Genomic DNA, 20685 nt, shown 5'->3' with positions numbered 1-20685 from the left:
TATTACTCTTCTCCCCCACTCGCAAGGTCCCCTCACCACCTCTCACCATAATGTCTAACAATGGTACCATAATTTCCCCAGAACCTAGTACTAAACTACTGGGAGTGATCATCGACAACAACTTGAAGTTTGATGCTCACATAGACAAAATTATTAAAACAGTTAATAAAAAATTAGGCTCTTTATACAGGATTAAACCATTCCTAACCCCATCTGCTAGAACTGTTATTGCCTGAACACATCTGCTATTGACCCTTCTTTATGCCTCACCCATCTTCGTAAACCTAAGCAAATCAAACCTCAATAAATTTACTAGGTGCTACAATAACATTGCCAGATTTGCCACAGGATCAGCTTATAGAACTGATCACTGCCTTAACCTTCAATCGTTAGACTGGCTTGAACTACACTATCGACTACAATATAACCAACTAATAGTTGTTCACAAAATCCTCCACCAACCAGACAGTACACCCATACTGAAAAATATTATTACCCCCTACAGTAACCTAAAATCCCTTCGCTCTTCAAATAAATTGCTAGTGCAAACTGTTGAAACCAACAATTCAGCTGGTGAGTCACTATTCTCCATCTCTGCCGGTAAAAACTGGACCCTACTTCCTGCTGAACTCACCACTGACCCCTCCTTATCCCAATTCAAAAATCCCTTAGGAAATACCTAAAAATGCAGTGGCTTTGTCCCTGTACAAACCCTGATTAACCCCCACTCAAACATAATTCATAAATGAGAACCTCATTACAGGAATAAAACTCTGACTCTGTTTAAAATTCTGTGCATCACCCACCTACTGGAAAGATTTAAAGTTAACATGACACCATGTATGATACTCACCTTAATATATGTGTTTTCCTTTTCCAGATGAAATCTTTAACTATTTCTTTCTCAGCTACTTGCTTCCAACCTTTGCTGTGTGTATGTGAGAAAAACATGTACCTGTGTGTACATATCGTTAAACAAATATCAGTTTTGTGATAACTCACTGTAATAATTTCACTGTATTTACACTTGGTTTTGTACATTTGGAGCTTTTCTCCCTGAGCCTCCGCTGAAAATGGACCTGTATCCAATTGGACTTTCCCAGTTAAAAAATGTAAAATAAAATAAATAAAAATTCTTACTCCTTTATCAGTTTAAAACTTTCATTTAGTGTTTCACTGCTGCTTTTCTGTTGTGATAAACATTCTCTAGTGTTTTCTGCCTAAAATAGTGTAGCTAGTAGCTGTAGCACAGCCTAGTTCAGGATTGCTGTCTCTGTGGCCTGGTTGTTTGCAGTGTTTGTTCTGAGCACATGTTCCAGGCCATCTTGGCTTAGCAGAAGCCTTTATTCACTTTAGTGAGAGTTCTGTTGTTGATTGGCTGCTGGCTGGTAAAGAATGGCTGGACTAGGGCTTGAAGTAAGCACTCACTGGTTCTTCTGAGCTTTTTTAATGTTGTTTCAGGTTGTACCTTCTGGTATTTAAGCCCTAACTTTGAGATGATTTATGTCTATACACACTGAGCTGAGCGGAGGAGGGGCACTGACTACAACTCTGATCTGTGATATATAACAATAAGTATCCTGTTTTTTTGTTTGCTTATTTGTACTAGTTATTGCTTATTCTAGCCATTTATAGCATTTTTTATTGTCTGCTGCATACTTTTTACTGTATTTTATTGCTATAAACTAATCTGCAAAAGTGTACTAAAATTGTTTGCCTTACAGGGCCTGATAAATAAGGTTTTAACTGTCACACTGTTTGTAAAGCTTTTTTTAGTTAGTTTCACTGTGTGAAATGTATTAAATGGAATTTTTCTCCATTTGATAAGCATCTGGTGGTCTGTTCTGATTTCCTGCCAAGGAGTGTATCATATAACTGATTTGTTTGCAGTTAAAAGCATTCTCTAGAGTCTCCTTGCTCATGTATCTGTTTAAAACTGTTTTTTGGCTGTGATAAACATTTCTCTAGTGTTTTCTGTCTAAAATACTGTAGCTAGTAGCTGTAGTATAGTTTCCCACCCTCTCTCCTTATTGGTGTCTTGTTCTTATACTTGGTGGCTTTGCAGTTGTCTGTTACTACTGTAAATTTGATCTGGGACACTCCTCCTAGTCTAGTGTCATTAGCTCATTCTACCTAATACAGACAGAACACTTGAGAAGGCCACTCCACTTAGTTTCTTAACCTTGAATTACCTTCTATTCCTCCTTTCTACCTTTCTACTTTACTTAAAAAAATCCCCTTGTGTTTTGACTGAGTGTGCTTCTCAAACAATCTGGAAATATAGAGCTGATAACTATATTTTTGGCACTTTTTAACTGTTCAGAGTTCTGCACTGTCTTAATTTTTGCTTGACTTAATTATTTATATATTTGCTAGCATTGTTTTCTGATATGCTAAGTGCCTCCATCTTGATTTTTTCCTAATTTACTGCTTTCTGTGCGTGTTTCTAGTCCATTTTTAATTTAATTGCATTTATTTAAACTGTATTTGCTTTAATATTGCTACACATTCAAGTGTGGCAGATTGCACTCCATTTGAACTGTTTTTACTGCTGTTTTAGCTGCTTTTCTGTTAAAAAAAGTTCTAAGCTTGTTTCCTGCCTTTCCTGTAACTAGTCTAGTACAAATAAAGATCTGCTGTATCCAGGACTGTTTGTATGCTTCTGAGCCCCCCACCACCACAAGCCTTTCTGTGTTGGTCAGAAGCCTTCTAGCTTATCAATGGGAGTGGTAAGCACTAGGTAGCCTATTTACCACAAGAAGAGTAGTTTCTGGCCAAGAAATTGTATTTTATTGGCCGTTTGGGCAGTTTTTCCATCCCTTTCATCTTTCTGGTTTAAAAGCCCTTGTTTACGCTTGTTTCCCGCCTTTCCTGTAACTAGTCTAGTCCAGATACAGATTTGCTGTATCCAGGACTGTCTGTAAGTTTCTGAGCCCCCCCTAAGCCTTTCTCGGTTGGAGGGAAGCCTTCTAGCTTATCAGTGAGAGTGGTAAGCACTAGGTAGCCTATCTAATGCAAGAAGAGTGGTTTCACGCCTAGACATTGTAGTTTATTGGCCGTTTGGGCAGTTTTTCCATCCCTTTCAACTTTCTGGTTTGAAAGTCTGCATTTGTGTGGGTTTGTGCTTGTTTAAGCTCAGTGCAGTGGCGCCGAGCTGAGGTAAACTATTACTGGTGCCAGAAAATCTGCTCTTCAGTTTTTCCCTTAGATCTTGCTAGTTCTTTCTCTCTTGCACTTCAAATAGCCTAATCGCTTTGCACTTGAACAGGTTTTTGTAGCAATTATTGTAGCACACCTAAGTCCTATCAGCACTAGTTGTTCTTCATGGAAATATCTCCAGTACGTAGTAGTTATGACCACCCCTCCTGGCATGATTAAAGGGCAGTTTCCTGTGCTTTCTCCTATTAACCCGGTACACTTGGGCATTCTGAGGCAGTGTAGCAACTGCATCATGTACACAGACAACCCTCTCCTCTTACCTCCCAACACTCAGACTTGTGAGAGATGCACTTATATCACAAAATTGGAATATATGCACTCTCCAGCCAAGACGAGACTAGCTGGTCAGGAGGAGAAGGTCGACACCTGCACCACACCTCATGGAACACATAGCCCTCCAGAACACCCACTATTACAGCTCCCACATAAAAACACAAACCACACACCCACCTTCACGGAGGCTCTCAAATAAAATTTGCCTAAACAGCAGAGACCTCCAAGACAGAAATACACGTGACCACCAGAACACAGAGCAAACCACAAAACAAATAGCTCACTTCCACAATGTCCCCCTCAACCTAAGCCCCTAAGGCTAAACACCTTGCCCAATACAATAATCATAGGTGACTCAATAGTGAGGCACACAGATGTCCCACTAACTAGGCTGAATAAGGAAAAGGTAACAGCTGTCTACCAGGTGCCAGAATCTGACATATAGCACACACACTAAGGTCACTCCACAACAACAAGTATGACTCTGTCATTGTCCATGTGTGTGTGAACGACCAGAGATACACCTCCCCAGATTAAATGAAAAGAGACATGGTGGAGCTCTCGGATTAAGTGTCCCAGGCAGGTATGACAGTAGCCCTGAGCAGTATCCTCCCATCACCCAGAATGATACTGCAGTACAAATAAAAAATGATTGACTTCAACAATTGGCTAAGTTTCTAGTGTCATTCTAAGAGGATCCAGTATCTGTCTGCTAGGGATGACATGACCTTGATGCTTTGCCAGAAATGGCCTGCATCTGTCACCCCTGGGTTTCCTGTTACTGGCTAAGGCTCTTGCCACCCCTATAGTGCCTTTTATAGGCAGTGTTTCAAACACCAATTTACCACCATAACAACTATAAATAAATGCAATCTGATGGGTCATGCTGCTCAATGCTAGAAGTCTAAATCTCAAGATGCACTTGCTCGAAGCACTCCTCAAAATGGGGAATAATGACATTTGTGCTGTAACACAGACTTGGTTTAAAGCAGCAGACAGCATCCCTGCACTACTAGGCTATAACTCATTCCACAACTTTTGGCCCCGAAACATTGACCAAAGCTCCAAAGGCGGTGGTGTCTCCATATTTATAAAGGATACACACATCACAACTAGTAGCACAGCATAACGCATCTGAGATACTTCAGGTACAACTAACATTAGGTAAGATGGTGATCCGGGTCATGACCTGCTATAGGTTCCCGACCCTGTCCCTAGACTCTCACTCCATGTTCCTAAGCACCCTGTAATCTATCAAGGTCCAACCCAACACTCTTACTAGGAGACTTCAGCTACCCCTCCATCAACTGGGAAAACTACTCAAGCACCAATACACTGGCCCAACACTTCCTGGAATTCATCAGTTCCAATGCCCTGGACAAGCTCATTCTGACCCCAACTACAAGAAGCAACATCCTTAACCTGGTTATTACTAACATGAACGACCATTGCTCTAGACCCCTCCCTGGTCAGATCCGACCATAAACTAATCACCATGGAAATCTATATTTCACCCACACCCACCGCAAAGGTAACCACCTTTAAACACTTCTTCAAAGCTGACTTTGGACTCCTAAAAACAGAGGTGGCTAACTTCACGGCACCCATACCAATGTAAAATAGCTGCATGACTGCTGAATCATACACCAATGTATGGTACGAACATATACATAAACGTATGGAACTAGCCATACCCAACAGAACCAAGACGTTCTCCTCCAAAAAGGAAGCCAATCTGGTAGTCCCCTGCCATTAATAAACTCTATAACAGAAGGAAGAAATTGTTGCAGAAAAAGGAAAAATCCCAAGACTGGAAAAACTCCCTTATTAGCCTCAACAAAAAGTTGAGATCCCTCATCAAATCCTCTAAAGCCAGCTATTAAGGCAGAATTGTGTCAGACACTAAAAACAATCACAAAGCCTTCTATAGCTATATCAAGGACCTCCATGGCAATACCCAGATTTGTTCTGAGTTACTGCACAATGGTACCTCCTACACTGAGCCAACAGATATTGCCAATATACTGGCTGACAGATTCATTCCCAGCTTTACCCCTCTCTCCTCCCCCTAAAGGACCAATCACAATACCAGAAGAATACCAGGCATCCAGTACAGGTTAAAGCTGCATTGTCCAAGGCCAAAAATACAGCTTCCATGGGACCTGATAGTATCCCTGGCTGTGTTCTATATGAACTACAAAGTGAACTGGCACCACATTTGTGTGCCCTATTCAGTCACAGCCTCACCTCAGGCTTTGTCCCTATTGAATGACGCACTGTTTCAGTCATGCCTCTCCATATAGAGAGAGCAACTACAGACCCTGGGAATTATTGCCCCATAAGCCTGAGGAGTCTGATATGTAAAGCTATGGACTGCATCATCATGGACCTGATTAACAAAGATATAGGGAACCTGTAAACTCTAGATCCCATGCAATTTGGCTTTGTGAAAGGGAGATCATGCCTGCTCAACCTGGTTGACTTATTTGAGTAAGTCACCAGGGCTGTGGATAAAGATAAGGCAGTGCATACAGCTTACCTTGATCTGACCAAGGCCTTTGATACCATTTCTCACTCAGGAATTATTGATAAACTCACCAAACTAGGCATCAACCCCTATAAACCAATAGGTGGGTTGCAAATTGGCTCATAGATAGAACACACAGTCTGAAAGTAGCAGACTTCAAGTCAGACTGTCGACCAGTCACAAGTGGAGTCCCAAATGGATTGGTCCTGGGCTCTATCCTGTTCAGTGTCTACTTCTCAGAAGTCCAGGCCAACACAAAGGGACTCTGGCTGACCAAGTTCACAGACGATTGCAAGCTTGGAGCCATTATTAACTCCCCAAGTAATGCAGACATCCTACAGAAAGGCCTCAGTAAGACCAATGACTGGTGTTGAGACCATGGCCTTAAGTTTAATGCCAAAAAATGTGTCATCATCCCCTTTGGTAAAAACTCAGTTCCCACTAATTACCACATAGATGGGAGCCCACTGAACACTGAAGGCGCTATAAGACATCTGGGACGCATGATAACAGCAACCTCTCCTTTGGCTACCACATTGCCACTGTGGTCAGAAAGCCCTTCTATGTGGCAAGAGGAGAAGGTAAACACTTGCACCACACCACACTCATCACATAGTCCCTCAAAACCTACACCACCAAAACACACACATAGCAACACAAAACACACACCTACATTCACGGAGGTTCTCAATAAAAATCTGCTCAAGCAACAGAGATATTCAAAGGAGAAACGCAAGCAACCTCCACCCCCCCCAACACAACCCAAATGACACATAACCCTCAAACTCAGTGTGCCACTCAATCACAGCCCATAAGGCATAACAACATACCCAACACTCTAGTCATAGGTGACTCTATAGTCAGGCACACTGATGTTCCATTCACCAGGCTAAAGGAGGAGAAAGTTACTGTCAGCTGCCTGTTGGGTGCCAGGATCCGCCACATAATGCACGCACTCAGGTCACTCCACAGCAACAGAGATATTCAAAGGAGAAACGCAAGCAACCTCCACCCCCCCCCAACACAACCCAAATGACACATAACCCACAAACTCAGTGTGCCACTCAATCACAGCCCATAAGGCATAACAACGTACCCAACAATCTAGTCATAGGTGACTCTATAGTCAGGCACACTGATGCTCCATTCACCAGGCTAAAGGAGGAGAAAGTTACTGTCAGTTGCCTGTTGGGTGCCAGGATCCGCCGCATAATGCACGCACTCAGGTCACTCCACAACAAGTACAAATATGACTCTGTCATTGTCCATGTTGGTGTGAATGACCTGAGACATACCTCCCTGAACTACATGAAAAGAGACACGGAGGAGCCCTCCAATCTTGTAGCCCAGGCAGGTATGACCCTAGCCCTCAGTAGTCATCACCCAGAATGATACCACAGTACAAGGGCAAAATGACTGACTTCAACAACTGGCTAAGCTTCTGGTGTCATTCTAAGGGGATCCAGTATCTGTCTGCCTGAGATGACATGATTGACAGACCACGACGCTTTGCTAGAGATGGCCTGCACCTGACACCCTTGGGATTCCGGATACTGGCTAAGGCTCTTGCCACCCCTATAGTGCCTTTTTTAGGCAAAATTCAAATGACAAATTCCCCACTATAACAGGTACAAGCAAGCAATATATGAGGATAATGCTACTCAATGCTAGAAGTCTAAACCTCAAAATGCATTCACTCGAGGCACTCCTTAAAATGGAGAACATCGACATCTGTGCAGTGACAGAGACCTGGTTCAAGGCTCCAGAGAGCACCCCTTCATTACCAGGCTATAATTCATACCACACCTTTTGGCCACCTAATATGGATCGAAACACTAAATGTGGAGGCATGTCCATATTCATTAAGGATATCCACACCTCCAGGCTAGCTGCTCAGCATAATGCATCCGAGATTATCCAAGTGCAACTAACTCTGGGCAAGACCGCAATCCAAATTTTAACTTGCTACAGATCCCCCACAATGCCCCAGGACTCCCACACCTCATTTCTTGATACACTGGAAAATATTATGGTACAACCCAACACCCTAATAATGGGCGATTTCAACTACCCCACCATTAACTGGGAAAACTTCTCATGTACCAACTCTTTTGCTCAACGTTTTCTGGAATTCATAAATTCCAGTGCCTTGGATCAACTTATCCACACCCCCACCAGGGGCAGCAATATCCTAGACCAGGTCATTACCAACATGGGCGACTGGCGTTCCACACCAGAGGTCAATTCCTTAGGGTCTATATTATATTCTCGAAAGCCGACAATATCGAATCTGACATTGTCGACATGAGAATATCGACCGCTCAGAATCTCAAGCGTGTAAACGGAAATCTCCGTAAGGGGAGATTTCCGTTTACTGCAATGTAGTGCGGTCTCAGAGTTGGTATATTTAAGTAGCAGGGGATGTGGAGGGTGCAGGTGGGTTTGCCCCCCTGCTTAATCCCATTAGGGTACTTTTTTCTTTTTCTTTTTTGTCTTTTTATAAGGTCGACATTTGAAGACATCAACCATATGGTGTCGACCATATGTTGTTCAATGTTTTCAACCGTCAATCTTATAATATAGACCCATTCCTCGTTGGTCAGATATGACCACAAGCTAATAACCCTAGACATTCACATCCCACCCTCACCTCCATGAGGGAAACCACCATAAAAAATTTCTCCAAAGCCAACTTCATGCTTTTTAAGACAGAAGTGGCAAATTTCATGACACCTATGCAATCAGACAATCGAGGTACGACTGCTGAATCCTACACAAATGCACTTTATAAGCACTTAACATGAGTGCATGGATCGTGCTATCCCTAACAGAACCTAGACGTTATCCTCTGAAAAAAGGAAGCCAGTCTGCTGGTCCCCTGCCATAAACAAACTCTACAACAGAAGAAAGAAACTGAAAAAAAAGAGTAAAATCCCATGATTGGAGGAACTCCCTGGACAGCCTCAGTAAGAAGCTGAGATCCCTCATAAAATCCTCCAAAGATAGTTATGAAAACAAAATAGCCACTTATTCTAAAGACAACCACAAAACATTCTATAACTGTGTCAACAATCTCAATGGCAACACTCACATCTGCTCTGAGTTACATACAATGGCACTAAATATACAGAACCAACTGATATTGCCAACATCCTGGCAGATAGGTTCAGTGTTAACTTTACCCCCCTCTCACCCCTTAAAGGGTCCATCTCTATACCGGAAGAATACAAAGTTTCTGTAATCACGGCTACACAGGTAAAAGCCACACTCTCCATAGCCAAGATTACAGCATCCATGAGACCTGACAACATCCCAGGCTACGTTCTACATGAACTATAGAATGAAATGGCACCCCACCTAAGCACAATCTTCAATCATAGCCTCACCTCAAGCTTTGTGCCCACTGAATGGCACACAGTGACGGTTATCCCACTTCACAAAGGTGGAGCCACCACGGACCCCAGGAACTACTTCCCTATTAGCATAACGAGCCTAGTCTGCAAGGCCATGGAACGTATCATCATGGAACTTATAAACAAAGACAATGGTAATCTCCAAACTCTGGACCCACCCAGTTCGGGTTTGTAAAAGGCAGATCATGTCTCCTAAACCTGATAGACATCTTTGAAGCAGTCACCAAAGCCATAGATGAGGGTAAGGTGGTTCACACAACCTAGCTAGATCTCGCCAAGACTTTTGACACCATCCCCCACTCTGGAATTATAGATAAACTCACTAAACTATGTATAAATCCCTATGTCACAAGATGGGCTGTCAACTGGCTCACTGACAGAACCTACACTGAGAAAGTAGCAGTCTCCAAATCCAACTTCAGACCAGTGACATGTGGAGTACCACAACGTTCAGTCCTGGGTCCTCTCCTGTTTGGTATCTACTTTTCTGAAGTACAGGCTAACACAGAAGGTCTTTGGCTAATGAAGTTTGCAGATGACTGCAAACTAGGAGCCATAACTAAAACTTCTAACGATGTGGACATCCTACAAAAGGGCCTTACTGACACATATGTCTGGTGTCAAAGCCATGGCCTCAAGCTCAATGCCAAAAAGTGCACTGTCATCCCCTTTGGTAAAAACTCTGTACCCATGAGCTACCACATAGGTGGCAGTCTACGTAACACTGAAAGTGTGATAAGAGACCTTGGGACACAGGTGGACAGTAGTCTCTCCTTTGACAATTACATCACCACAGTAGTCGGGAAATCCTTCTACGGCGCACACCTCATCACAAAAGGTTTCTCATCCAAGAAAAAATAGGTCATTGTTCCCCTCTACGAGGCACTCATTAGACCCATTATAGAGTACAATACCCCTTTTGGTATGTACCTCACATAACATCTACAACAACTGGAAAGGCCGCAGAAATACCTAACAAAGAGGATTACTGGCCTCAAACAGATGCCCTATGCAGACCATCTCAAAAAACTCCAGCTTTACTCCGTCGCATATCGCATACTCAGAAGTGATCTCTGCCTAACATACAAAGCTATGTCAAACTCAGAGCTGTTGGACATGCTCCACTTAAAGAAATCCCAATCCATCCGAGCTACATGCTCTAGGGACCAAAACCTTGTCACCACAATAAACAGAACATGCTGGAGGGATAGATTCCTGTCCTAGAGACTTCCTATACTCTGGAACAAACTACCTATCTATATCAAATAAAGCTCCTCATTAGCACTCTTCAAGAAAAATCTTCATGATTGGATGAGAAATAGGAAATTAACCCTGGGGATCACCTCTATGTCTCTGCTCGACAGGGGCACAGGAAAATAATTTTCTTGGGTAGCGAAAGCCAGGGTACCTTTTTGGCTAGGCTTATATAGGCCCTAGGGCCAATAGCCTAGTACCTACCTATGAACCTATGAACATCTCATTATCAAGGGTTTTGCATCCAGAAAGAAAGAGGTAATCATCTCTCTCTACTCTTCCCTCATTAGACCAATCATCGAGTATAATGCCCCATTTGTCACATACCTCACTAGAACCCTGCAACAGCTGGAGAGGCCACAGAGTACCTCACGAAGAGGATCCTAGGCGTAAACACATATCCGACATGGACAGACTCAAAAGACTCCAGCTATTCTCTGTCTCATATCATCTACTTAGAGGCAATCTCTGCTTGACTTACAAAGCCATGTCTGACCCAGCTCTGTTAGAAATGCTACATCTAAAGAAATCCCAGTTCCTCCACACCACACACTACAGAGACCTCAACCTTGTTACCACAATCAACAGAGCATGCTGGAGGGACAGGTTCCTCATCCAGAGACTGCCCATGCTCTGGAATAGACTTTCCATACATATCAAGCAATGCACCTCGCTGGCCCTCTTCAAGAGAAATCTTGACTGAGTGGATAGGTAATAGAAAGTTCACCCTGGGGATCACTCCAGCGGCTCTACTTGATACAGGCACTGGGAACTAATGTGAACGGCATGATGCCAGGGCACTTCCATGGGCTAGGCTTGTAAAGGCCCCAAGGCCATTAGCCTAGTACACACATATGAACCCATGTGCTCGTACAACAGATTTTAACTGAAGGTACTACTTATTTTGTACTTCTGCAACTGGACATAGCAGTTAACTAATCCATGTAAAAGGTAAATGCAACAAAAAAATGCAAAACGACACACCAAGCAGAATACACAGTGAAAGTTACACCATAAAATACATATAATGAAATAAAAACTTAAACACAACAAGCAAAACATATAGTGTACAACAAACTGAAAAAAATGACCTACAAATAGCACAAAGTTAAATACACAGTACAATTTTCCCTGCAGTAAATACATATATATGAGGAGACAGTCTAGACTAACAAGTACACCTACTGAAACAGTATAAGTTGTAGCAGCAATAATTTGTATTCATACATTGCTGTATGAGTTGGGCAGCCATGGTGGTGCAGTGGTTAGCATTGCCACCTCACAGCAAGAGGTTCTCCAGTTCGATCCTTGGCTGGGGTGCCTTCTGTGTGGAGTCTGCATGTCCTCCCTGTGGTCACGTGGGTTTTCTCCAGATGCTCTGGTTTTCTCCCATATCCCAAAGACATGCTGTAGGTGGACTGGACACTCTAAATTGGCCCTAGGTGTGAGTGTGTGCATGTGTGTTCCTTCTGTGGAAGGTTGGGTGCCGGGCTGGCAACTCAACACCATAAAACTCCACTGCCAATCATGAGCGGACAGGTGATCCACTGTGGCGACCCCTAACTGGAAATACCGAAAGAAGAAGACATTGCTGTATGAGTTATATTTTGGCTGACTGTAGTACACAACCATAGTTTTTTGCCACTGGAATCTGTCATATACATTTGTGCAGTGACGTGAAACAACTGTCAGGTGGAATTATACTGTACATCTTAACCTTTTATAAAGTTGTTAATTTTTAGTATCTTTTTCCTGAATATAGGGCAAGGCTCCTCAATGGTCCTTTGGACTGCAAGCCTAGTAACTACCTATGAACGTGTAAAACTCATTTTGTCTAAAATAAATATATCTAAACATTTGATTTAAGACTCATTTGTCTAAACCACATTTATTCTAATTACATTTGACAGGGTGTGGTTTACAGGGGTAGGGCAATTATAAGGCAAATTAGTCTAGTGCATCGTTTATACCCTACAACTACGTACATCAGCAGTGATTCAGTGCATGAAGTGTTTTCTCCAAATTGGTCTAGTGCATCATTTCTATCCTACAAGTACGTACATCAGCAGTGATTCACTGTGAAGTGTTTTCTCCAAATTCATCTAGTGCATCGTTTGTACCCTACAAGTGCATACATCAGTAGTGATTCACTGAGAAGTGTTTTCTCCAAAATTCATCTAGTGCATCATTTGTACCCTACAAGTACATACATCAGCAGTGATTCAGTGCATGTTTTCTCCAAATTAGTCTAGTGCATCGTTTGTACCCTACAAGTATGTACATCAGCAGTGATTCAGTGCATGAAGTGTCTTCTCTTTTCCCTGGGGAAACTGTGGAGTTAATACATTTAATTTATGGGGGAAGGGGTGGCAAGAGCCGCCCAAAATAAAAAAAAAAAAAAAAACAGTTTTGGGGCAGTATCTGCTGTTTATTTATTTTAGATTTAATGTGATTCATCCAGATGTGTTTTACATTAACTCTGTTTTTGATTACATTTTTAGATGTTTTGTGGATTAGATACAAACATTCTCAGATGTAATTTAATACATCCTATACATACACACACACACACACACACACAGATATACAGCCATATATTTATGTGTGTTTGTGAACATAATGTATAATTACATACACATGTATAAACACATATATATGTATGTACATATAAATTGATAAATACACAAACACTTGTACTTCAACTTTTTTATGATATATATATATATATATATATATATATATATATATATATATATATATATATATAAAATTGCATTGTTTGGCATTCCACATTCCCTTTAAAGCTTGCTAATTACTTAAATGATCTAACTGTATAGAAAAATAGCGTTTATAAACAATGTTCTCAGTGCAAGCTATTTATATAATGCTTTTAACATACCTTAATGATTCCTTGGCATGTGGCTAATGGAAGTCCCACTAAACTTGTTCCATTGATTGACATTATTTGATCACCAATGCTAAGCTTTCCTGAGCGAGCAGCAGGACCGCTATTCATCATGTTGGCCAAAATAACAGTTGGAAGGATTGATCCCCAACCAGACTCCACAATCACTACTCCAAGGATTTCTCCTTTCTGTTTCTCTATCTGCAGCTGTTGGAAAGAAAAGTAAAGAAACAAATCTATGTTGCACAATTTTTTTTTGTTACCATAGTCAGTTTTGTTTTTCATGTTAAATTATCATTAGGGGTAGGTAGTACTGCACAAAAATATATGTAAATGAATATTTAAGACTTCACTGCACTTGTTAATTTAAATTTTCATTCAATAAGTCATTTTTCTTGCCCTAAGAGTTCCCCTTGCTCATGTTGTTCCTCCACATTTCTTATATGAGCACTGACCCTGGGATTCAGAAAACACAGCAACATTCTGGTGAGCAGGGAATGCACAAAGGTACAGATGACTGCAGTTTATGTTAACGGCTGTATAATCAGATGATAATGAGCAATATTAGTACAAGGAGTGATGCTATGTATGCAAATGAAACAAATTCAAGAAAGCAAAGTGATTCAGAGATGTATAAAGTGTATGACGCAGAGCTCTAGCACCATTGTTAGAGAACACAGCTAATTCCCCATTTTCATGATAGCGAAACACAGAAATATGTTAGGGGTTGCCACTGCTTTAGTTAATGTATATCTGCAAGATGATGTTAGGTGTGCTTCCTCATCCTTGGAGGTGCCATGTCATCCGACAACATTTAGTATTTCATGGGCTCCATGACATCGACACTTGGAATGGTAGCGTGTGGATAAGGATAGCATGCAAGACATTGTGGACTTGTGTTGGCCTCATCTGCAGCCTCATGAGGAGCCATGGAGTACCTGTCCCAGTGGCTATAAGGTATGTGTGACTTTACATATGCTAGCTACAGGGACTTTTCAGTGACCTACTGGGGATAGTGGGGGTACTTCATGCATCTGTCTCCAGAATACTCCGTCAGTTCTTTAATGCCATGTTATAGTATGTGGGGGAGCATATATGGTTCCCACTTCCACAGTGGAGAAGGTTAACACCATGCAGGACTTCTATGAAATAGCTCATTTTCACAAGGTACTGAAAGCTACAGAATGCAACCATGTTGAAATAAAGGTCCCACCTCTGGAACTGGGGAATCGGGTACCTGAACTGCAAAGGGCATCATTCAATTAACTACCAGGTGATCTGTAATGCTCAGGATATGATGTACAATGTATCTGCAGGCCACCCATGAAGCTATCATAACTTCCAACAGTTTACAAAGGGTGACTTCCCTCACATGCATCTTACTGATGATGCCTGATAGGCCCTTGAATCCTGCCTAATGATACCTACCAGAAATGCACAGAATGAAGCAGAGTGCAAACAAATGTCATTGTGGAGCATGTGTCTGGGGTGTTGAAATGATACTTTTGCTGTTTGGATTTAAAAAGTGGTGCCCTGCAATATGCTATTGACATGTGCAGATTTATTTTCAGTATGTGCAATGTTGCACAATATCATACTTAGGAGGCAATTATAATGAGGAAGGGGCAGTTGCAGGGGAGTGTTCCCCAGCACACCAAGCAGTGGATGCAGAGCCAGATGAAGAGGTGGTGGAACAGCGAGCAGCAGGGGGTGAACATGACTGATGGAGGTGAGCACAGTATATCGTTGCACTGGCAAAGTGGTAGTGGCTCATACACTGCTTCAGCCCATAGTAACACAGATACACTGCAATAAAAATGATGCATGCAATCCCCAAACCCATTAAGCCACACAATGCATCTGGCAGAGGCAACACAATTAACAATGTACAAAGGGGCAGGCCACTGTTATCAATGGTGGATTTAGCCTTTGGTGTAGGGGTACATGCCTACCCTCTCCTCTGACAACTCACTGTACAACCTAGAACCAAAAAACAAAGAAAAAAGATTTTTAGTTGTTTGGTTGAAATCAAGAAATGTTATGCCAATGTAGTACACAGGTGAGTGTGTACCTCATTTGGAGGTGTACTTCCCCTTGTCAACCCATACATACTTTACTTTAATTAAATATATTTTTTGCATATTTGTGGACACACAATTGGAGGTGTTACTTAGGTGACCTGAGCATTGATCCTGACTAGTTTTTACTTGACAGAAAAGGATTTTGCCTGTTAAAAGTGCATTTGTGTGCGGATATTATATAGCGGAGTGACAATCTGGAAACATCAGTGTGTAGCACTTTCTGTCATACATTGTGCTGCAGGACCATGATGAAAAGTAACTTGAAGTGGGGGCTACCTACGCTCATAAACTGACTACGTAATGGATTTTTTTTATTTTTAATGCTATTATTAAGCATCTGACAGTTGTGATGGTGATTTTTTATGAACAGCAATGTATTTTTGAATTGCAAATATTTATGCATTTATACTCTGTCTTTGGGTAGGCACAGATGGGTCAAATGCCAAGAAGAGAAATTGTAATATCTCATACTAAAGTGACACAGTATTCTTGCACACTTGCGTGCATTATGTAAGTCAGTGCATTCACAGTATGGTGTGGTTTTCAAAGTCTTAAAACTTTCACATGTAATAATTCTAGTTAAGGGCAGATGAGGAAAAAAAATCTGCAGTGCCATTAGTGTTAGACTTTTTGTAGTCAGTGTGAGAAAATACAACATATTTTAGACACAAATCTGGTACCAATGCACATTTACATAGCTACTATGCTAGAATCATTTTTTTCTTTATTAAGAATTACAAGGATGTAGAAAAACATAAACATCTGCACTTGTGTATACTAAAATGGTAACAGGAAGGATACATATTTGTGGTACTGTGCATGCACACAGCTCATTTTAATGTTTACTGTCATCAGTTGTTTCAGGGAGGGGGTAGCTAAATTTGTGAAGGGTGGAAGATCTGCCCCACTTGGACATCTAGTTTTAACCTATGAAGAATTGTTTGAGAGAGAGAGAGGCAGTTGCATTGTTTTGTGGTGAAACGTTTGGAAGAGGCATTTTGAGTGTGTGTGGGAGTGCGTGGAATGGATGAACTACCGTGGCAGGGCTGGCCACCTGGCAGTGTGAACACTGACTTGAGATGATTGTCACTGTTGAAGCGATACACTGAGCCCATGTGCAAAATGGGGAAAAGGGGTTAAGGTTGGACGGATGGATTTTGAGAAAATGCATTAAAAATCAGAGTGTCTTTGAAGTTATAAAGTTGCAGGTTTTCAAAAAGTTAGACCATATATCACTGGTACAGTCTTTCCATTGGGTCAGGGTGGCACTGATGAATATGTTTTGAGTTTTCCCTTATGAATGTAATTTAATGCAGACAGCATGGAACTCATTATTGCACTGATTGCTCCTTCATCATCTTTGGATTCAAAATCTCAGCTCTTTGTTGTCTAAAGTAATAGCTCATGGACTGGGTCTGTAAGTTAAGGGGCCTTCTGAGCTCAGTAAGTTACTGAAGGTAATAGTTTCTTTGATAACCTAATTCTGCAGTTAATGTCCCAATTTTATAGGGTACAAGTCAGTTATTTTAATCTGTTAACTGGGGTGGAGCACTGATTTTGTTGGATCAGTTTCTGGTTAAGTCCTGGTGTGTACAGCAAAATAAACAGAGTAACCAAAGGGGAAACAAAACATTTCAAAGAGTATAAAATACCATAAGTGTAAGATAAAATTACAGTAAACAGGTTAGCTGTCAGAAAAATGAGTGCCGGTCAACTCCTGAGATTAATATCATAGCACTGGCCTTTAACAAGTCATAGTAGAGGGTTAGAAATAGGAGTGCTTTCGTAATTTTCACAACAAAAGTTCTTCATATACTAAACCCCATATACATAGTGATAGATAAATTTTGTATAGACTTAGTTTATTTATTAAAAAAGTCCATCCATCCATCCATCCTCAGCGCCTTTTCCCATTTTGAACATGGGGTCAGGGTGTCACTTCAGCAGTGACAATTATCTCGAGCCAAAGTTTACACCACCTGGTGGCTAGCCCTGCCACAGCTATTTATTTAAAAAAAAAAAGTATGTTCTTGTAAACAGGTCTGATTTTAAGTGGACCAGCAGCAATTCTTGGAGGAGCAAGGCTAAATCTAGGGGCCATAATTATACCACTATGAATAAATCATAACAGTTAAGAGGCATGGTCACTTGTTAGAATGTCAGCAGTGCAGACATTTTTTTACATTATGAAACCTGGAAGAAGAGAATATCTTGAGCGCACAGAGGAAATCTTAGGCAAATGAGCTGTTGGCTATGGACCTGAAGTAGCACTTTGGTCTCTGCCCAAGAGAACATTGTTTTATAACTGGCTTTCTTAGCAGAACCAGCAGTCTTTTGTTTCCCATCTTTTTCTGTACTGCTCTACAGACATGGAAAACAGTAATATTAGCAAGGTGGTCATAACAGGTTTAGGCATCCCTTTACCAATCTTTTGTCTCCTTCATCCATATACCATGCAGGTGTCATGTCTGACAGTTATACATGACTATCCAGACAGTTTACCTAATGTCAGAACCATAACATTACTGACGAAATGATGTTATGTGATCCTATCTCGCCTACATTCTGTACTGATGGGGATCGGCTCCGACTCGGCACGCTATACTATAGAGCAAAGTCTCTAATTGGCTGAGCTATTCTACATCCCAGGATGCACCACCACTACTTCCCCAGATCTCGTTTGCTGCTTGACAGCAATAGACGTGGTCTCGACTTGGCTGGGCTAAGTACTCTTTACTGACAAATTTTCTGTCAGAATTTTGCTAATTTTTCAACCAAAAGCTGTTTTAACAGCTACTAAACACTTTTTGAGGAAGGAGTTTGTGTGAGTTTGAAGTTTGTGTGGATTTGTTGTTAGCGTTAGGTTCCCGCTTAAATCAGTAGGGATTTCCTCACGCTCTATTTCAGACATTTTTAGAGCCTATTTTGCTACAAAAATTTTTGTTGTTTGGTATTTGTTCATATACTCATCAAGGTTCCGTTTTTAGTTAGAGGGGCCTTGCCCTCGCGCTTTGCCAGAGCTGTGTTACAGTTTTTCGCCTGTGTGAGTTATTGGCTTATCCTGTTTAAATTAGAGGGATTTGGCATCTCTGCGTGTTCAGTTTACCTTGATTTTTGGTGTGTGTCTTTGTGGTATGTCGAAGGAACATAGGCATTCGGGCTTTATAAAATGTACCAAGTGTGGGTACAAGATGTCAATCACGGATGACCACTCTCTATGTGTTTATTGCCTAGGCCCTAAACACCTTCAAGAGTCGTGTAGTGTATGTCATGCTTTTTCTTCTCGTGTCCTCCAAGAGAGGAAAAACAAATTGATATTAAAAGGGCTCATCACCCCTTCTTTTGAAGAGGCTTTATCTTCTTCCCCCTCTCCCTCCAGGAAGAAGAAGTCTTCGGCTCCGACCACTCCGTCGGAGCCGACAGCAAAGAAATCAAGGCAGGCTTCTCCGTCGGCTCCACGGACTTTGGAGCCGAGGTCGGAATGGTCTGCCTCGATGCCTCCAGCTTCGACTCCTCTGTCTTCGGAGCCGAGTGCTCGAGCATCGAGAGGCGGGTCACTTTCTTCGGCTCCATTGCTTTCGGAGCCGAGAAAGGTTGCTCGCTCAGACTCTTCTACCTCGGCACCGAAGTCCCCGTCGGCTCCGAGGGAAATTGCTGTGCTGATGGAATCTCCCTCGGCGCCGATACTGCTTGAGACTATTCGGAGCTGGTCCCCCAGTCTTTCGGAACCGGCGGAGAAGTCAACCCGGGCCCGATCGGTCTCTTCTCGGTCTTCGAGGATGTCCAATTCGGATATAGACAGGGTGCTTCAAAGGCTGTTCCAGTCTCCAGTTTTCCAAAAGTTAGTCTTGGCTCCAGCCCAGTCAGCTCCGGAGCCGATTGTCCACCCTGTTGTATTGGTTCCTCCTCCAACAGCCTCAGTACCATTGGAGTCAGTGCTGGTGGAGCCAGTGGAGGTTCTCGGGTCGGCTCCGACCCTTACTCCAACCCCGACCTTCGGATCGGAGTTTGGTACACGGACCTCCTCGGTCGGCCCCGGGGGTGACGCTTTGGGTCCGATGCTTTCGGTTCCGAGCCTCCCTCTCGGTGCGTCGGCTGCGGGAGTGCCCTCTACTGTTGTGGCCTCGGGGGTCGGACCTTCCCAGGACTCGGGGGGGTCTGGCCTTCAGGGCCATGAGGACTGCTTTGGCCAAATCTTGGAACTCCCAGTTTTCTTCCCAAATTACTCAGACAGAGCGGAATACATCTTCCATCCATTGGATGTTCACAGGCAATTGCGTTTCTACCTAGATAGGATGCACCAAACACGGAAAACAGATCAGTTGTTTGTGTCCTTTTCGGACAATAAATTGGGCAAAGCCGTCACGAAGGTCACTATTGCCAAGTGGATCACAGACTGTATCAGTCATACTTACCTTCTTTCTAACAGAGAGCTTACAACCACTGTGAAAGCTCATTCTACAAGGGCTATGGCTACTTCGATAGCCTTTCATTCCAAGCTTGCCATTAGTGACATTTGTGCTGCGGCTACCTGGTCTTCTCCTCACACCTTCATTTCTCATTACAAATTGGATGTGGCATCTCGAGGGTGAGCTCCCTTCGGTTCCACAGTTCTCAGGAGTGTTTTCCAGTGAGCCACCCAGGAATCAGGTGCTAGGGACGCTGTCCCATCAGTACAGAATGTAGGCGAGATAGGATCACATAACATCTTTTAGTTATGTACTTACCATAACTTTAGATGTTTGGGATCCATCTCGCCTACATTCCTAATAACCCACCCTCCTTCCCCCTGCCTTGGAGATCAGAAGAGACCGGACGGTTCAGTTTAGCCGTTTCATCTTGAAACACCTGGCAATGTTATTTCAACTGTCTATGAGTGTGTGCATGTGTGTGGACAAACAAGATTTGGGGAAGTAGTGGTGGTGCATCCTGGGATGTAGAATAGCTCAGCCAATTAGAGACTTCGCTCTATAGTATAGCGTGCCGAGTCGGAGCCGAGGATCGGCTCCGAAC

General features: G+C 42.3%; 1 protein-coding gene across 7 annotated transcripts in view; it reads right to left on the bottom strand.

Annotated features, from left to right (window-relative positions):
* The window catches only part of APBA2 (amyloid beta precursor protein binding family A member 2), a 2738723-nt gene that overhangs the window by 265449 nt on the left and 2452589 nt on the right, over positions 1-20685 (bottom strand). For all 7 annotated transcript variants that reach the window (XM_044078549.1, XM_044078553.1, XM_044078554.1 and 4 more), the window contains one exon: positions 13586-13798. In XM_044078549.1, the coding sequence (XP_043934484.1) occupies positions 13586-13798 (213 nt within the window). The remainder of the gene's footprint in view (positions 1-13585; positions 13799-20685) is intronic.

The sequence above is a fragment of the Protopterus annectens genome, chromosome 7.part1 (assembly GCF_019279795.1).
Source record: "Protopterus annectens isolate FY-2018-M chromosome 7.part1, PAN1.0, whole genome shotgun sequence".
NCBI classification, from domain to species: domain Eukaryota; kingdom Metazoa; phylum Chordata; order Ceratodontiformes; family Protopteridae; genus Protopterus; species Protopterus annectens.
Note: the sequence above shows the minus strand (reverse complement) of the source record. Positions and strands in the feature narration are given on the sequence as shown.